This window comes from Oryctolagus cuniculus, chromosome X (genome assembly GCF_964237555.1).
Source record: "Oryctolagus cuniculus chromosome X, mOryCun1.1, whole genome shotgun sequence".
NCBI classification, from domain to species: Eukaryota; Metazoa; Chordata; class Mammalia; order Lagomorpha; family Leporidae; genus Oryctolagus; species Oryctolagus cuniculus.
The window spans coordinates 22,821,073-22,842,075 of NC_091453.1; the positions used below are offsets into that span (position 1 = coordinate 22,821,073).

The 21,003-nt window shown below is 36.9% G+C and overlaps 1 protein-coding gene across 1 annotated transcript in view; it reads left to right on the forward strand.

Annotated features, from left to right (window-relative positions):
- The window catches only part of CFAP47 (cilia and flagella associated protein 47), a 369,488-nt gene that overhangs the window by 259,930 nt on the left and 88,555 nt on the right, over nucleotides 1-21,003 (forward strand). The window contains exons 50-53 of the mRNA XM_051827003.2: nucleotides 280-411; nucleotides 9,231-9,328; nucleotides 18,186-18,361; nucleotides 18,687-18,794. Of these exons, the coding sequence (XP_051682963.2) occupies nucleotides 280-411; nucleotides 9,231-9,328; nucleotides 18,186-18,361; nucleotides 18,687-18,794 (514 nt within the window). The remainder of the gene's footprint in view (nucleotides 1-279; nucleotides 412-9,230; nucleotides 9,329-18,185; nucleotides 18,362-18,686; nucleotides 18,795-21,003) is intronic.

A 21,003-nucleotide genomic window follows, 5' to 3' on the forward strand; every position in this document is an offset into this window, starting at 1 on the left:
GGTGTTCTGAAAGTTCTTCAGTTCTATTACTTGCTACTTCTGAATTGTTACACAAAAACTGTTGAAATTGACTGTTTTAATAGAGATTTTGAAAATATTTACTATAGCATTATATTAAATTGTTCTTTAACCCCGCTGAGGTTAATTGTGTTTCTGATACCTATATTTTATTTGGCTTCATAAGTTTCAAGCCACGGTAACTTCAATACCTGAAACTGATATTTCATTGTAGAAAGCTAACTCCTTGTTAATCTGACAGTTTGCACCTATATATTGCAGGTAAAATTTCATTTTCTGTTAAAACCAAAGAAGATGATGATGATTCATCTCAAGAGTTATATGCAGATATTAAAGATTCCTTTGAGAATTCACTGGCAGATCTGCCCCCTATCTTTATTGAGGAAAACTCAGGTAAAATTGTTATGATAGAAAATTTCATGATTAGTCTGCATCAACCTTCAACATCATTCACTTTTCAATGAACTATATACTTTAAATACATAATACATATGAAAATTATTGTTTGTGTCAGTGAAAATGTTACTGCATTATTTCAGGATTAGCTTTCTGTAGCTCAATTTCTAGATTTCTGCTATTTTAAATTTTTTTTAAAAAATTATTTCGGTCTTTGAAAGAATTAGAGAGAGAGGAGAAGAGACAGAGATGTTCTATCTGCTGGTTCACTCTCCAAATGGCCGAAACAGCAGGCTCTGGGCCAGGACAAGGCCAAGACCCTGGAGCTTCTTCTGGGTCTCTCACATGGGTGCAGGGGCCAAGCACTTGGGCTGTCTTCAGCTGCTTTCCCACATGCATTATCAGGGAGCTGTGTTGGAAGTGGAGCAGCCAGGACAAGAACTGGCACCCATATCTGATGCCAGTGTCACAGGTAGCAGCTTTACCTACTACATAACAAAGGCAGCCCCTTTATTTTTCTTTTAATTTTTTGATGATATACTTTCAATTTACTTTATAATCACAAGCCTAACCCTACACTAAATAAATTCAATAAGTAATAAGTAGAAAAACCACTGTTTCTCAAGAGTATAGATAAGGGTTATAAACAATCAAATCTCAAAAATTCTATTTTGCTCATATATATTACATTTTTTGTAGTACTCTATATATTAGTTACCACAACTTAGAGAAACTATATATCTTTCTTTTTGTGACTGGCTTATTTCACTAAGCACAAATGTCTCCAATTGCATCCATTTTGTTGCAAAAGACAGGATTTCATTCATGTATTTTCATTCATCTCATTTCATGTGATCTTTATTGAATGAGTATTAGGGTTCTTCAGAGAAATAGAAACTATGAGATCTATCTGCTAATGAGAGAGAGAGAAAGTTTTTAATGGATTGTCTAACATCCTTGTGGTAGTGAAGCTGGAAAGTCCAAAATCTTAATGGTGAGTCAGTAGGCTAAAATTTCAGATAAGAGTTGACACTGCAGTCTTGGATCTCAATTCCTCAGGACAGGCCAGAAACTCAGACACGTTTCTGTGTTGCAGTACTGAGAAATAACAGCTGGTTCTTTGGGAGCCTTAGTCTTTACAATTAGAGCCTTCAAATCATTGGAAGAGGACCACTCACATTCTAGAAGATAATATGTTTTACTTAAAGTCTACTGATTTCAGTGTTAATTACATTTAAAAAATAGATTTGCAGCAATATATTGGCTGGTGTTTGACCATACTACCAGGCACTATATCCAGTCAAATTAGCCCATGCAATGAAGTATCACAGAATGCATGGATTAGAAAGTGGAAATTAGACAATATCCACAATGATTTAGATAAGGAAGAGCAGTTAGAGCCAACTAAGTCACTGTAACAGCAAATTGGATTTAAAATGAAGATAACCAAGTATTTTATGATGGTAACTGGGATAAAAAATACCACTGAAGATAAAAAAATCTCAGAGACTAGCATGAGATGGCTGTCCTGAGAGGTTTGTTTGTATCTTGGTGAACAGAAGAATAATCACAGAAATTTAGAAGAATAAGAGGGCCTGGCACTGGGACATAGCAGGTAAAACCACCACCTGCAACACTGGTTGCTGGTTTTTGTACCAGCTGCTCCACTTCTGATCTGGCTCCCTGCTAATGCACCTGGGAAAGCAATGGCAGATGACCCAAGTGCTTGGAACCCTTCCACCTACATGGGAGACCCAGATGGAGTTCCAGGCTCTTGACTTTAATCTGGCCCACTGCAAATATTGTGGCTATCTGGGGAGTGAACCAGCAGGTTTAAAATCTCTCTCTCTCTGTCTCTCCCTGCCTCTGTAACTCTGATTTTCAAAGTAAATAAATATATCTTTAAAAATAATAGAATAAGACAGTCTGGGTGATTATGATGCTTAGCACAATTTTGTATTTCCTAATGTTGATGTGATAACAAGACCTTTCCATGGCACCATGCAGTTGTCAAATTAAATCTTTGGATGTGAAACTAGGTGACAAGAATAATAAAATCGATTTAAAAGTTTAGGGTCTCTTTGTTAAAACCATACTGAATTCATACTGATGAAGTTAAAGAATAGACGAATGTTGTAAACAGATTATGTAAAGATTTAAGCCCTTACCATTGTCTAAGGCAGAAGAGCCATGAAGGGAGGCAGTAAAAGTGTTAAAAAGAATAATTTGGAAGAAAATCGAGATATTATGATGTTATGTTAATGAAGTAAAACACAATCATGTCTAATAAAAACAAATTAGGCTGCATGTTGACAGATGGCAGGGATATTAAGAATTGGAAAGATACATCTAATAATATTACAGGTATCCCTAATCATTCACCTAGGCCTTCTCATCCTCATACTCTCACACAAGGTCAACTTTTCTATCTCCTATAATAACATGGGTCCTTTTTCACAAACTTTTCAATACTGTAATTCTCTTCAATTAGAGAAATTATCCTGTTTTCCTTGCAGCAAAGAAATGAAAGCAACAGCTAAACAAGAATTTTAAAGCTTCCAAGTATGGAACAGTGAAAAATAATAACAGTTTTAATGAGAACAAGAACAAAACAGGAAATTTCATGCATTATAATGGAGATTTGAATTGATAACAAAGTTTTTGAATAGAACATTTACAATATGTTTAAAAACTTTTTAAGAATTCCTTATCTATTTTGATAAAATGACCCAGTTTAAGAAACTTGTTAAAAATAAAATAATCAAAGATATGAGCAAAGTATTCTATATAAGAATGATCTTGATGTGATCCATTATGTTGAATAATTGAAACAAAAATTTAATAGTGAATATTTTCTGAATATTATGTATATATTTACATATATGAATATATCAATGTTATAGTATGTACATCCAGCATATTCATATATGTATGTACATATTTATGCATCTATATCTTTAATGATATATTAAGCCTATAAATTTATATAAAAATTAAGTACTATTCGTTTGGTTATGTGGTTATGAATGATTTTTATGTTCTTCATGGCTTTCAGGAATTTCTCAAATTGCTATAGTAAATGTTATTGATTTTACAATGAGAAATTGTTTCAATATACTTATGGTTTAGAGTTAAGTAATGTTCAATAATTATTATTTTTGTACTCTCATTAATAAACCATCCTCTAATATCATTGTAACCAATTATTTTATATTTAATGTACATTTTTAGAATTATAAGAATTAAGTCAGCCATATCAGAATGTTGCCACATGTGAGAGTCACATCAATTAAAAATAGTAGGTATTAGAACAGCCCTTGTCGTGAATGTTCTATTTTTCTTTTCTTTTTTTTTCTTTCTGAATACCATTGGTTGAACTCTTACCTAACATAGAATTAATCAAATGTGTATACAATTGAAAAATAGATCTTGGGAAAAAAATAAGATTAGGAATGAGAAAGGGAAGAGGAAGTTTGTAACTGTAAAGCTCTATAGTTCTGCATGCATGCCTACAGACTTACTTCTTTTTTAAAAAAACTTTTATATAGTAGATAAAAATTTCCAAAGTACAGTTTAAAGATTACAGTGGCTTTCCCCCCCATAACTTCCCACCACCCCATAATCCTCCCATCTCCCACTCCCTCTCCCATTCTATTCACATCAAGATTCATTTTCGATAATCTTTATATACAGAAGATCAATTTAGTATATATAAAGTAAAGATTTCATCAGTTTGCACCCACACAGAACACAAATTGCCAAATACTGTTTGAGCACGAGTGATATCATTAATTCACATTGAACTACACATTAAGGACAGAGATCCTACATGGGGAGTAAATGTACAGTGACTCCTGTTGTTGACTTAACAAATTGACACTCTTGTTTAAGGCGTCAGCAATCTCCCCAGGCTCTAGTCATGAGTTGCCAAGGCCATGGAAGCCCCCTGAACTCGCCGACTTTGATCTTATTTCAACAAGGCCATAGTCAAAGTTTGTTTGTTCTACTTAATACGATTGGTTGAGCTATGTAATTAACACACAATTATTCTTAGGTGTTTAAAGTTAACTGAAAAGTGATCTCTGTTAAATATAAGAGTAGGAATAAGAGAGGGAGGGGATGTACAATTTGGGACATGCTTAAGCTGACTTGCCCCAAGTGGTGGAGTTAGAAATGTGCCAGATGATTCCAATACAATCCCATCAAGGTTGCATGTACCAATGCCACCTCACTAGTCCAAGTGATCAATTTCAGTTCATAATTGATCATAATGATAGGTCTAAGAGTCAAAGGGATCACATAAATAAGACTAGTGTCTGCTAATACTGATAGAATTAAAAAGGGAGAGAACAATCCAACATGGGAAGTGGGATACACAGCAGACTCATAGAATTGCAGTTGTCCTAAACAGACTTACTTCTAAGTGTACAGTTTAGAAACTTCCCATTAAACTGAGTGGGTAAATGCCATCTCAAGTGATAAAGTGACCAAAGTAAGTGTTAAAGTGATCATATGGGGCCAGCGCCGCGGCTCACTAGGCTAATCCTCCGCCTTGTGGCGCCAGCACACCGGGTTCTAGTCCCGGTCGGGGGGGGCCGAATTCTGTCCTGGTTGCCCCTCTTCCAGGCCAGCTCCCTGCTGTGGCCAGGGAGTGCAGTGGAGGATGGCCCAAGTCCTTGGGCCCTGCACCCCATGGGAGACCAGGATAAGTACCTGGCTCCTGCCATCGGATCAGTGCAGCGCGCCGGCCGCAGTGGCCATTGGAGGGTGAACTAACAGCAAAGGAAGACCTTTCTCTCTGTCTCTCTCTCTCACTGTCCACTCTCCCTGTCAAAAAATAAAACAATAAAAATGAGCAGACTCATAGAATGACATTCGCTTTAAATAGCACTCTGACTTTAGAATCAGCCCGTAAGTTATTCTGGTCTGGCTGAAAAGCCCATGAGAGCATTTCAGGCATGGAAATCAATCAATGTGATACACCACATTAACAAACTGCAGAAGAAAAACCATATGATTATCTCAATAGATGCAGAGAAAGCATTTGATAAAATACAACACCCTTTCATGATGAACACTCTAAGAAAATTGGGTATAAAAGGAACATTCCTGAATATAGCCCTACCATACAACCCAGCCATCCCACTCCTTGGAATTTACCCAAAGGAAATTAAATAGGCAAATAAAAGAGCTGTCTGCACCTTAGTGTTTATTGCAGCTCAATTCACAATAGCTAAGACCTGGAATCGACCTAAATGCCCATCAACAGTAGACTGGATAAAGAAATTATGGGACATGTACTCTATAGAATACTATACAGCAGTCAAAAACAATGAAATCCGGTCATTTGCAACAAGATGGAGGAATCTGGAACATATCATGCTGAGTGAAATAAGCCAGTCCCAAAGGGACAAATATATGTTTTCCCTGATCGGTGACAACTAACTGAGCACCTAAAAGGAAACCTGTTGAAGTGAAATGGACACTATGAGATATAGTGACTTGATCAGCCCTTTTCCTGATTGTTGATGAACAACTTAATACTTTATCCCTTTTAGTATTTTTTGTCCTACTTAATACTATTGGTTGAACTCTGTAATTAACACACAATTATTCTTAGGTGTTTAAATTTAACTGAAAAGTGATCTCTGTTAAAATCTCTGTTAAATATAAGAGTGGGAATAAGAGAGGGAGGAAAGGTACAATTTGGGACATGCTCAATCTGACTTGCCCCAATTCAATCTCATCAAGGTTGCATGTACCAATGCCGTTTCACTAGTCCAAGTGATCAATTTCAGTTCATAATTGATCATAATGATAGGTCTAAGAGTCAAAGGGTTCACACAAACAAGACTAGTGTCTTCTAATAGTGATGGAATAAAAAAGGGAGAGAACAATCCAACATGGGAAGTGGGATACACAGCAGACTCATAGAAGGGCAGATGTCCTAAACAGCACTCTGGCCTCAGAATCAGCCCTTAAGGTATTTGGATCTGGCTAAAAAGCCCATGGGAGTATTTCAGGCATGGAAAGCCAAGATACCTTGGCAAATAAAATGACCTAAATGAAAGTTCTCTGTGAGTGAGATCCCAGTGAAAAGAATGGGCCATCAAAGAAGGAGGTACCTTTCTCTGAAGAGAGGAAAGAACTTCCACTTTGACTATGGCCTTGTCTAAATAAGATGGGAGTTGGCGAATTCAAGAGGCTTCCTTAGCCTTGGCAGCTCATGACAAGAGCCTCGGGTGATTACTGACATCATAAATAAGAGTGTCAATTGTTACATCAACAACGGGAGTCACTGTTCATCTGCTCCCCATGAAGGAACTCTGCCCTTAATGTGTTGTACTATGCAAATTAACGGTAAAACTACTAATAAAAGAGAACTCTATACTTTGTGTGTCTTTGTGGGTGCAGTCTGTTGAAATCTTTACTTAGTATATACTAAGTTGATCTTCTGTATATAAAGATATTTGAAAATTGATCATGATGAAAATGGGATGGGAGAGGGAGTGGGAGATGGGATGGTTGCGGGTGGGAGAGAAGTTATGGTGGGAAAAGCCGCTATAATTCAAAAGTTGTACTTTGGAAGTTTATATTTATTAAATAAAAGTTGAAAAAAAAAGAAAGCCAAGACACTGTGGCAAAAAATAAATAAATAAAAATGTCCTACATGGAGGATCTCCATGAATTAGATCCAAGTGGAAATAAGGGGCATTCAGTGGGGCCAGTGCTGTGGAATAACAGGTAAAGCTTCGGCCTGCAGTACTGGTATCCCATATGGTCGCTGGTTCATGTCCCAGCTGCTCCACTTCCAATCCAGCTCTATGCTATGGCCTGGGACAGCAGTAGAAGATGGCACAAGTGCTTGGGCCCCTGCACCCGCGTGGGAGACCCAGAAGAAGCTCCTGGCTCCTGGCTTTGGATTGGCGTAGCCCGGCCATTGCTTCTCCTTCTCTCTGTGCAACTCTGACTTTCAAATAAATAAGTAAATCTTAAAAAAAAAGAAGGGGCATTCAAGGAAGGACATACTTTTCTCTTAAGTGAGGAGAGAGCTTCCACTTTGCCTTTGGCCTTGCCTAATACTGACAGAGTTTGGTCTCAAAAGGCTTCTATAGCCTGAGCAACTCACGACAAGTGCCTTGGGTGATCACTGACATCATACATAAGAGTGTTAATTGTTAAATTAACAGCAGAGGTCACTGTGCACTTACACCCCATGCAGGACCTCTGTCCTAAATGAGTCATACTATCAGATTTAACTGTAAAACTTATTCTCAGTTAGTGTGTGTGTCTGCAAGTAGTTGAAATCTTTACTTAATATAGAGTTGGTCTTTTGTGTATAACATTAATTAAAAATGAATCAATGGAGAATGGGACTGGGAATGGGAGAGGGAGGAGGAAGGGGGGAGGGCAGGTATGGTGGGAAGAATCACTGTATTCTTAAGATGTATTCATGAAATTTATACTCCTTAAATAAAAGGTTTCTAAAAAGAAAAAGCAATAGGTATCATTGTCCCCATGGTGATTTATTTCACGTGTCAAGTTTGCTGGGCCATGATGACCAGATATTTGGTCAAATTTAATTTGAATGTTTCTGTGAAAGTGTATTTTGGATGAGATTAACACTGAATTCAGTGGATTATAAGTACAGCTAGGTACTCATAACTGTTTTTGATAGCCAAATTATTACAATAGTATGGAATCTCATGCAGCATAATACAGAACAATCCAGTGCAGAAAAATATAATGTCATGCACTATAACAAATTACAGTGTCATTCAATGCTGAATACTACAAAATAGTGTAAAGCAATACAGTGCAATGCAAACCAATAGATTCATGAAGATTTTTTAGAAGATAGAGGTTCTGAGATTCCACTAGTGTAGGCCTGTTATTTTATAGATGAGGAAAGTGAGGTCCAAAGAGGTTAGTGGTTTACCTAAATAAGTTAATCTAGCACAACAGTTCTTGAAATCTTTTAAACATTGTAATACTGAATATGCATACATATGCATAGTGAATATGCATACACTTTACTGAAACTGGAAGACATGGTAAGCCATGAACACTGGAAGACAAAATAGTATCAAAATAAGAAGCTGTACAGATGAGGGGGAAGAGAAGTAGTGTGGATTTGATGACAAGTACAAAACCTCACTATACAAGGCCTTTATGATGATCTCAGATTCAGTTTCAGGGTGGAGGGTGTGACTTTGCACATCACCAGTGGCAGAATTGTTAGCTTTAAAAAAAAAGTCAGAAACCAATCTGTAAATGTCATTGTCATCATTTAGTACCTAGTCCATTCTGGCTTTCTTTTGACTAAATTACTAGGTTCCTATAACTGACTTCTAAGAAAACTGAAATCTCATGTTCCTGACCTTCTCCCTTGACTACATTTTTAAGCTATTGAAAATATACCATTGGGAGTTGCAATGCTTTATTTATTTATGAATTTCTATATACAATTATGTGAATACCTTGTCAATTGGGGAAACTTTCTTTTGAAGGATTAATTCTTAAAGTATTCATACATTTGCTTTAATGAATTTAATAAATTATAACTTAATTAGTTACTGGGGCAAGCATAGTGCCAGGAACTTTCACCGGACATTCTCCTCATAGTCATACAGGACACACTTCCTTTATTATTCACAAACTGTCATAAGCAGCTTTTCGTCCTGTCCTTGGCTTTCTTGAAAAATGAGTGCATTACAGAGTTTCAAAATGAAGTCTGTCATGATGCTCAAATTTGTAGGTTACAAATGGTATTCTGAAATCTATATTAAGAAATGTTTTGTTGTTTTGTTTTTCAGCTGATAATTTTAGCAGTTTAAAAATCTGGTATCATCTTGAGATACACAGCACTCCTAGACCACCCTTAAAAATTATGGAAATAAACTGTATTGCTCTGGTAAGAAGCCATTACATGTTCATAGATAGTCCTTGTACAAGTAGCTAGAGCTCTTGTTGCACACTAAATTGCTATCCCTAAGAACATCCATATCAATGAATATGTTGAGATAAACTATTCAATTATAGCAAATTCATTTTTAAGTCCTGTACTATGGACTTTGAATGTTCTTGGAGAATCTATTTCTATTACATGGCATCCTATGGTGACTATACTAATTGGCATTCACCTCTTTGTTTCAAGAGTGACTAGAATAAATTTAAACTTAGCCTGCATGCTTTTAATCATATATATGATAAAAGCAGGATTGTACTCTCTAGTCTTGTTCATTATTGATTTTCTGGTTTGTACAATAGGCCCTTCATTTCAAAACATATCTGAAGCAATTGGCAGACTTGGGATTTAAGTAGTAGTGGCTAAGAATAGGATTTTCATACTTAAATTATTAAAGTGTTAGTAAATATGACTGAAATTATTTAATGAAGTGAAGTATTGAGAGTTGTCTTAAATGAAACATTAGGACATGGTATTAATAGTGTTTTAATGACATTTAATTCTTTTATTACTAGCACTCAAACATTTAGTCTGATAATTACAAAATTACATAATTTTCCTTTTTAAACATGCAGATAGATTTCTTCACAGAATTGATTAGAATCTTGAACTTTGGTTCCAATAAATAAAAAGTAAGAAAAATATGAAATACATTTTTGTTTGTAACTTGATTATTTGCTTACCTCGTTTCTAAGTAAATCTCCATTGAGGCGTAGCAAATGGATGGTTAAAATACTGAAACGCACTCCAGTATAGTTTGCAGAAATATCATCTTCTAAATGAAAAATTGTTTAATATGATGACAGTAGCATCATTCCACTCAACAAAAACTGTATTTCTGTGACCTGATTATCACTGTGGCGTGCAAGCTTTCACAAGCAACATTTAGACCAGCAATGATTCTAAATAGACTTTCAAAAAACAAAACTCTTCATGGCATCTTTACTCCACATTACAGAAAGAACGTTGACCTATATCTGCAGAATATCTAGGTAGTCACAATGAATCTTATGGACACTCCTTGTTCTGGTTAGATGTGATGTTAAGCAATATGTCGAGCTGAAGTGACACTGAAGCAAAGATTCAGCTCTTTATACTTCCAAAGGCAGGGAATGAGATTGGAGAGCAAATTTTAGAAGTCAGACTTGCATGACTACTTTCCAGTAATCTCAGTCCTATTCAGCTCCTTCTCCCTCAGGCCAGAGTGTTCTTCTGCTTCCTTCTCCATGTGGTTCTATTAGAGTCAAGAGGAAACTAGAGGGACATACGGACTCCGAGTTTAGAGATAGAAGGCGTTTGGTGTTTACCATCCATGCTCTGACAACAGCAATAAAAAAGTCTTACTGACCAGTCATTGAACATCAAGGGACTCTCCCCATCAAATAATTCTGACCCCAAACAACCTAAAGAGAGCATCCCCAAAGATTCTCTCATGCCACTGGTAAAGGCACTGAAAAACTGAGACAGAATGTGTTTTGAAAAGGAAGTGTAAATCTTGGTTAAAGTGTATGTGTGTTCTTTCTTTCATCATCCCTGGCTGAGGACATCTTAATTTCTTCTGTATTGATTACAAAAACTGGAGAAGCAAATGCCCTTCCAAATCTATGGTTTATCTCAGAACATTTGAATCGATGTAGAAGAAAGCTTAAGCTTAAAATGAAAACAAAAGTTTATGTTGGAGCACAAAAGATTAGCTTTCCTTCCATTCAGCGTAGTGACTCTGCTGAGCATGCAATGAGCTCAGAAAGTTTTAACATTAGAAATTAGGTGTGGGGCCAGTGACGTGGATCACTTGGTTAATCCTCTGCCTGCAGCGCCAGCATCCCATCTGGGCGCCCGGTTCTAGTCCCGGTTGCTCCTCTTCCAGTCCAGCTCTCTGCTGTGGCCCAGGAGGGCAGTGGAGGATGGCCCAGGTCCTTGGGCCCCTGCACTCACATGGGAGACCAGGAAGAAGCACCTGGCTCCTAGCTTCGGATCGGCGCAGCGCCGGCCGTGGCGGCCATTTGGGGAGTGAACCAATGGAAGGAAGACCTTTCTTTCTGTCTTTCTCACTGTCTATAACTCTACCTGTCAAATAAATAAATAAATAAATGAAATCAGATGTGAAGGCAGGTGTAGAGGGGTGACTTGGGTTAGTATGAACAGTTTCCTGCTACACTTGACGAGGAAAACATGGCAATACCTCAGTGGAAACCATCTAATTGATGGTTCTGTTAGCCACATACTGAGTAAAGAGGCTTCTTAAAACCCCTTACTTGAACATTTTGAGAAGGGAATTTATAACTATTCTGAATTTTTTTTATACACCTGAGTGATGGGGATGGTCAGGATGGGGTTAGAGAAGTTCACAATCTCTCATCCCTTCTTTTGTAAGTCTTCAAGTCAGGAAGATGTTAGTTGAGATCTACACTGCAACAATCTGAAACACCATTATTGCAATAAAAGTTCAGACAACATGTCAAAGTAAAAGGTGAACAATTTTTGGATACTCTGTCATGATGAATGACTCCTGCCTCTGCCTTCTTCCCTAAATGAAGCTGCAGAAGAAGGGACTGAATGTGACATCTGCCATGCACTAAACAGCAAATATTCCCCCACTGCAACTTGTGACAAATAACATTCAAATCCATGTGCTTACTTGGTAATTCAGTGTAAGCGTTTCAATAACGCACACACACACTCACACACTTCCTAGGGATATGGCCTTACAATTCGATATATTTCTATTTTTCACAGATTTTTATAGTCCCTTCCTCAAGATTATGCGATATATCTAAATACAAATGAATAAACCTATATATTCTCCTGGTGGCTTCCTGCTTTTTCACAACTCCCAGACATCTATTAATACATCCTCAACTCACATTTCCCCAAAACCATCATTAGCAACTCACCTTGTTTCACCTCTAAATTATGTATGATTCAGGTCAGATGCAAAAGAATTGTTGACAAAGGGCAGGATGTGAGGCATGACATGCGTATATACAGTGTCTTGCATCTGGCAATAGAACAATAATGGCAATGATATTTCAAATGTACAACTGCCTTCCTGGTTCCACTGAGTCCTGAACCACTGAAACCAACTTTTCAATTTAGGCAAATTATTGAGCCGGTTAAAGTTATCACTTCCTCTGAATTACATCATGCTTTCAAAATATCTTTTAGTTTAGTTTGCTTATGGATTTCATAATATTTTCAAACTGAGTAACATTTAAATAGAAGATTTCTTTAAAAATATGCCTAACACTATTGTGTGTTTGGTGCCTCAGAAATAATTCTTTTGTAATGATCTCGTGATCATCTTCTGAGAGGATATGGTGAAAAAAGCTTCCTGTTAGTGCGGACAGAGTTGTCATTGACTCAATTAAACTTTTCAAGGAAAAACATAATCTCTATTTACTCTGACCAAGCAGGAAGTGATGAGGTTTTCAGTGCAAGCAATGAATTAAATTTTTCCTCTTGGTGAAGCTGTGAACCAGCAACCAAGGGATAATGTTACAAATAGTAAACCCTCATATAAATTGCATATTTTGTCCTTTAACAAATATTTATTGCCTCTTATTTCACTGAAACTCCTAAATTCTAAGGAACAGGGATGAATAATAAAAGAAGTCTACCATTTACATTGATCTACCATTCTAGTAGAGTTAGAAAATAAATAAAGTAAGTGAGACGGTATATTTCATGGGAAATCTTTCTATTGTTCTGGTTTTTTCAAATAAAGTCACAAACCTTAGAGCCATAGATAATTCCATTTCCATGTTATGAAAGTCATTGTTATGCCTTTTGTCTAAGAGTCACTAAACATATTAGTTAGGGTATTTCTAGCTGGAGTTTAAAGTTGCAATGATTTAATACAGTAAAATGTATGATGATTGTAACAGTCTTGTGCATGTATCCCTAGTTTTTGGATGGCATTCTCCATGCTGTGATTCAAGGAGACAGAAACCTTCTATCTTATGATTCCTTCATCCTATAGGGTCTCAAAGAATCCTGTATGTAGGTGTAGAAATATAACACAGAAAGAAGGGAATTTCCACCAGATTCCTAATTGCCTTAGCATAGAGATGACACATCACTTCCACTCACATATCATTGGGGAGAACCATGACATGGCCATGTCCAGTTGAAAGAAGTGTCTGGGAAATATAATCTCTGGTTGAACAGCTGCTACCCAGTGATGTCTTTATTCTGTAAAGGGTAACGCAGAATTTTAGGGGAGAGATGATACTTCAGGCATATCAAGGGAGGTGAGAAATCTTTAGCCAGCCCATCACCCAATTCTAGTCCATATACATAATGGCTGGAACACAATGACAATGAGGGTGGTTTCTTTAAGAGGAAATTAACAATTTAATACCTGCTGAATTTTGGTGAGTTCTTATCAGAGAAATGGACCACAAAGGAAAGAAATATGGCTTGAGTGATAGTAAGATGCACTTCTGCTCTCATTAGGTAAGACTTCATGGGTCAAAGCGGATTTGAGTCAATGGAAGGAGGGTGGGCTGTGGCTACTTTGAAAGGTTCTAGCCCAGGATACATTCTGGTAGGGTGACAGACAGGAACCCAGTAGAAAGAATCTAAGTGAGGTCATACAAGATAGAAGAAGGAGAAAGAACCTTGTAAAGTTAACTGGTGATCAAACAGAATCAGTAAATGGTCTTTTTTCTTCTACCTCTCATCGATCTGTATTCTATAACTTAAAGGAGACTAATTTGCACAGGGATGGCAGGAAAAGTGGAAGTCAGAGCAGGGGCTTGGAAAGAGAACATCATGCATTCTTTCTTCCCCACAAGGGGTCTGAGAAAATACTAAACGGGCCTGAAGGCGAGGACAGGGCCTCAGAGAGGGAAGGTCAGCGAAAGCATTCCATTGGCTACGTGTTGAAAGGTGAATTCATTTTAACTTTCTTTAAATATCTGAAAATGAGACTCTTCTAGCACTGAGAACCATCCTAGGATAACAACAGGGTTTGGAGAAAGACAACGCCTTCACTGGTTTCCGGAGCAGTAATAGGAGACATGTCAGCACCCCACCAAGTTTACTCCATCCAGTGTTCCCCTATTTACCATGACAATAAATGAATGAGATAAATTTAGATGATTATCACTCTATGAATGAAAGTAGTCCAGAGAGATATTGAGGGTGGATGAAGACTGCAACAGTGCACCCAAGTAGAGAGAAACTAGCAAATGTACAAGCCCACAGGACAAATTGACCCTGGCTGGAAGGAGCTCAGGTATCCCAGCAAAAGGAACTTGGGAGGCTGGAGTTTGGACAGAAAAGCTGGGTGGGTGGTGAACTGTGATCAGAGGTTTTCCTCAAGGCCAGCTCCTTTAGGGCTTCAAAGGCCAACATGAGAGATTTTAATCCATATGCAATTAGAAATCTCTACAGGATACAAAAAAGGGGGAATGATCTGATATAATTTGTTTTTAAACCTCTCAAATTGTTTCTTCCACTGTGTGAAGATAATAAACATATAAATTATATTTTAATGTTGAAAACATCATAGATTTAATATATACGTATGAAAAATTCCTATGATAAGGTTCATAATTTATAAAATTCAATACATCTGTTTGTCCATATTTTAAAATAGTAATTCATGCTTATATGAGTATTTGATTTTTTTCATTATTGTACATTCCAGCATCTTGTGAATGTTCCTGTTTTAAAATCTTATATTTCACAGGACTGAATGTTCATAATTTAGGCCTTTTACATAGGTATTTGAGAAACAGAAGCAATTTCTTTAAACAGCCATTATGTTGACTAACATTGTTCTTATATATAAGCAAGAGAAAAATATTTAATACCTTAAAAGGAATGCTATTTTTGATCTTAAAAATGGTCATGTGAAGGTGAAAGACAGCCTCAGAATTTTCCATATGCAGCCCCTACAATTTTGCTTCTGTTTCAAAAAGCTCAGTCATAACTGATTTATATTTAATTCTTACCATAAATTACCTTTAAAGAGTACTCATGAAAATGGCAGAATATACCCTTGGCAAGAGAAAAACTATCCACATATTTCATAGTCTTCATAGATAAAGTAGTCACAGAAATTCAATTGGTTTTGTAATTGTGATTGAATAAGAATTACTGGGGTCGACACTGTGGCTCACTTGGTTAATCCTTCACCTGCGGTGCCGGCATCCCATATGGGCACTGGGTTCTAGTCCCGCTTGCTCCTCTTCAAGTCCAGCTCTCTGCTGTGGCCCAGGAAGGCAGTGGAGGATGGCCCAAGTGTTTGGGCTCCTGCACCCACATGGGAGACCAGGAGGAGCTCCTGGCTCCTGGCTTTGGATCGTTGCAGCCATCTGGGGTGTGAACCAACGGAAGGAAGACCTTTCTCTCTGTCTCTCTCTCTCACTGTCTGTAACTCTACCTGTCAAATAAATAAATAAATAAAAGAATAAGAATTATTTATCATAAAATGCAATGGTAATATAACAGAATACCTTGGACAGCAAGATATTAACATTTTAGCAGTCATGACTTTCTTTATGTGTTTATTTTGTATATTACTTGCTTAAGATGATTATACATTTCTGAAATTATATGGGTGACATCAGGGATGTATTCCAAGAATAATATATATATAATATATTTGATCATTTCATAAAATTATGAGTACCAAAAATTTCTTCTCCTTAACTTACTGAATGTATCAGATATGTTTTTAAAAGATTGATTCATTTATTTATTTGAGAGAGTTACAGACAGAAGAAGAGACAGAGAGAAAGGACTTCCATCCACTAGTTCACTCCCAAATGGCTGCAATGGCTGGAGCTGGGCAGATCCAAAGCCAGGAGCCTGGAGCTTCTTCTGGATCTCCCATGCAGGTTCAGGGGCCCAAGGACTTAGGTCGACTTCTACTGCTTTCCCAGGCCATAGCAGAGAGCTGGATCAGAAGAGAAGCAGCCGGGACTTGAACTGGTGCCCATATGGGATGCTGGCGCTGTAGGTAGCAGCCTTACCTGCTATGCCCCAACCCCAGCCCCTGTGTGAGATACTTTTAAAATATCTCATTTTATAGCCCTAGGAATTATTGAGATAAAATTAAGCCTGTCTAAGTTATTTTGGAAATATTTTGGTAGCTGATACTTAAAATGCAAATTATTAACAAAATATAATATTTTAAGAGTATAATTTAGATTTTTTCTTTACTTAAAGCTGGATGAAAATAATATTCAAAACAGAGACATTTGTAGATTAATTTTACAATACAGTTAAAATTATTATTTTAGAAATCTGAAGAGTATACAAAAAGTTCAGAGAAATACATATTATGAACCACATAGATTTCAAAATTTTTGCATAAAATAAACTTGTCTTTTAATTTCATTTCTTTATGAACCTTTTTGTGTACCCTCATGCAGAAGAGGGGAATGGAAACTTGGAGCTCTTGGCTATAATGAAGCATTATTCCTGTTGAGTCTATTGCTATTTGTGAGACTCCACAGAAACAGATTTCAAAGTTTCTGAAGAAATTGCAATGCTGATAGTTTAAAGCATTCATTGGCTGTCTGGAAGTCTGCTCCTGTGAAATATTTTGAAGGTGTATCCAAACCTACTGGCTAAGAGTGAAGTGATCAGTTACTGACCCTTGCCATGTATGTGGCCAAAAATGCCAAGGGCAAGCTGGGACCTAAGTGCCCTGTAGCTGCCAACCCCATTTCCTACTATTAAGCTCCAATTAACCATAGAATGTCATAATCACTTTATAACATGAGAGCATGCTCCTGTTTGGTTAGTTGTAGTTCTCTGGGAAAATAGTAACTTTGAAGTCATTTTTTTAAAAAAAGTTGTTGTGTTCAAAATTTATATTGGATGACAAGACCTAAAGCATTTCTACATTTAAGTATCTTATTCATTCTAAGACCAAGATCTAAATGTCTTTTGTGCAGGTTTCCAACTATGAGTGAATGAAAACTTGGGTTATATTTTAGGAAGTAGTGTGGAATAAATGGTAGACATTTGACACAGTGATGAATTTGCTGTTTGGGATTCCTGAGTCCCATGTTATCACAAATGCCTTGTTCAAGTCCTTGCTCCCCAGCTGCTGTGATATAAATGAATCATTCATATCTGTGATAAATATGAATCATTCTGGCTTATGGTTAAAATACTTTGAAATTCAGGGGTTTAAATCCCAGCATTTTTATTTTGATAAAGCTGTAGCATGTTCTTGAATGGATACTGGTTTTCTTTGAAAAATATCTGCACAGTAGACCAGAGAAAATGTCTTAATCCAAAATGATTCATTTCAATTTTGTGTTTTAAGCCCCAGGCAAAACTTCTAGTGAATATCTGGCTGGTAATATATGTTATCCTGCCATATATCTTTCCTTTAGATTTTGATTTGTTTGAGTCTTGGAAACTTCCTAGGGGGCTAAGTATCATAACAGTATTATAAAGTATGTCAGGTTGCCTAGAAAATTACTAAACTTTGTGGCATAGTGCCATTGTTGAGTTACTGCTAAAGCAAACACTGGAAAATGAAACTCACAGTGTGACAAATACATTTTAAACTTAATTCTGTGAATAGTTTTCTATCATTTAGTTACATAGATCTCTGTGTAGAATTTGCTATTGAAAAAAATTCTGATTATTTACCAAAACTAATCAAGGAAAATATAGAAGCGATTAAAGGCTTTAAGATATAGTCAATATTGGATCAAGAAAAAAGGTAATTTAAATGGTCATATGAGTGTAACGGTTTTCTTTACATTTGCCTCCATAGATCAATGAATCAATGTTGATACTAAAAGCTGATTATATTTTTTTCTAATTCTAGGAGACCATTTGCATTGAAATACCTATCACTAATCCAAAAGACAGAAATATTCACATAGATGTGAAATTAACAAGTATTGCCCTTAATGGACCTAAGGAAATTACACTGAACCCACTAGATTATGCCAACTATATTGTGTGGTACTGTCCAGCAAGTACAGGTTGTAAAGAAGAAAGGTATTATTTGAGTGTGGCATTATATTTTATTGTCAATCATTTGTAATTAAATTTTTAAATGATTATTTTTTCACCTGCTCTAATCATTAAAATGGCACAGTCATTTTAAGAGGTAAGACTAATTCCTCCCATTTTATAAATGATGAAATTAAAGCTAAAAAATGTAAGCCATAAGCCCTGTCTGCACCCAGTTTGGATGCATCACAGAATTGTTGTTAAATATTGCATTTGTAATCAACTATTTCTGCCAATTTGGTATTTTTGTGCCAACTTTATCATATCGACTAAAACCACTAACAAGATGTTGTTTATTTCTCTCCACCAGTGTGATTTTTCAGCCTGAAATGGCTGAAGAATTCTGGTACTTATTGAAATTTATTATCAAACTACCAACGCCAATCACAATGCCAGAAGTGAAGTGTGACCTTGGAAAGTAAGTTCTGTTTAACACATAAAATTATTTGATACAGGAGAAAATGTAAACCTGCAGTAGCCTTGTTAAAAATGCATTTAATCTTTTAAAACAAGAATTATATACACATTTCCAGCAATTGATTTTATTTTCCAGGGAAGGTCTGATAGGTAAACTACACTGTGAAAAATTGTCAAAAAGAAACCAATCAGAATTTAATAAGGAAAAACTTTTTTTTTTTTTTTATTTTATTTTTTTGACAGGCAGAGTGGACAGTGAGAGAGAGAGACAGAGAGAAAGGTCTTCCTTTGCCGTTGGTTCACCCTCCAATGGCCGCCGCGGCCGGCGCACCGCGCTGATCCGATGGCAGGAGCCAGGAGCCAGGTGCTTTTCCTGGTCTCCCATGGGGTGCAGGGCCCAAGCACTTGGGCCATCCTCCACTGCACTCCCTGGCCACAGCAGAGAGCTGGCCTGGAAGAGGGGCAACCGGGACAGAATCCGGCGCCCCGACCGGGACTAGAACCCGGTGTGCCGGCGCCGCTAGGCGGAGGATTAGCCTAGTGAGCCGCGGCGCCGGCCCAGGAAAAACTTTTATTTAAAAGGATTTTTGTTAAGACTGGGAAAGGGACCTTTGCAATAGGGGGAATGCTTCCCATCTCGGAAATCTGTAAGGGTCACAGAATCAAATGGGAAAAAGCTTTTCTCTTTTACATATTAGAGGAGGGGCAAGCAGATATAAACATAATCTTTGGGGATAAATCTATACAAACAAGAGAAAATTACCAGTGGTGTCCATCTAACGGGAACAGGGTCTCACTGTGGTCAATGTCATCTCAGGAAGTTATGAATGGAGGGGCATGTTTCTTTTTTAGGATCTGTGCTTGTTTAGGCTTTGGGGACTAGCAAGTTCAGGGGCTGATAGGAAAGAGAAACCTGGCAAAAATTTGGTGAAGGCAAAGCAGAAGGCACACAACAGGCAGCTGTGAACATGCACTTGGACACTCCATTAATATTGTGGTCCCTTGAGACAACATACCATATTTAGGTGCTTGAGTTCCTATTCCATGTCTGGAACTAAATTTGGTACTGGTAAATATAGGTAAGTGAATCACAGTTCCTACTTATATAGTCGATGATCTAATGGGTGAGTCAGTGCCTTTGAGTTAATTTCTCTTCCTTAACACACCAGAAAGAGTGTTGAATTCTACCAGTACCAAATCTTGAGCTAAACATAATTACAAGTAATTCATTAAGGAAGTAATCCCAGAGAAATCAATAGGCGAATGGGGAGGCCAATTAAGGAAAGGGAGAAGACTAAGCACAAGCATGATCGCAGGTAGAGTCCCTGACTGACTGATTCTGCAGAAAAATTTTGTCTCAGAGTTTGCCCTGCCTTGAAGCAAGGGAGCTGTTTTTGTTTCATTCTTGCAGTCTGATCCCTCTTCTATTTGATTTTAAAATTTTAATTGGCAAATAATAGTCATATATATATTTATGGGACACAATGTGATGTTTGGATATATGCATACATTGTGGAATGCTCAAATCAGGCTGATTAGCACACCCATCACTTCACATACTTTCTATTTCTTCATGATGAGACCGTTTAAAATCCTCTCTTTTAGTACCTTGAAATATACCATATACTATTATTAACTAAAGTCACCATACTGTGGACTTTGGAGCTCTCAAGCTAATCACTATAAGTTTCCTAGGGATAAGGCATAAACTCAGAAGAATATCTGCTATCTGTAGTATTGAAGAAGCTCCAGGACCCAAGGACAATCATCTAAATATCTCAGATAGGAGATGAACAGCAAGCATGCAGAAGGTGGGAGTTGGGAGCAGAGAGCTGGTGAAACATCTTCTAGGGGAATTGGATGGAACACCAGCAGTGTCTGCTTCAACAAGTTATATGAAAACTTACATCTAGTTTTATATATTTGCTCTTATTTTAAAATATACTAATATCAGAAACTATACATATTAAGATTTTAATAAATATAAGACTGGTACATGAAAATTTTCGCCTCCACCTGTTTATCATCACCTTTTTATTATTCCAATAAAAAGTGCTAGCCATTTCTTTCCATTTAAAATTGACATATAATAGTTATACTTATTTTATGGGATACAGTGTTGTAATTTGATACAAATAAACAATGTGTAATGATCAAAGCAGGGTAATTAACATTTCTAGCTCCTCAGATACTATCATTTCTATATTTTG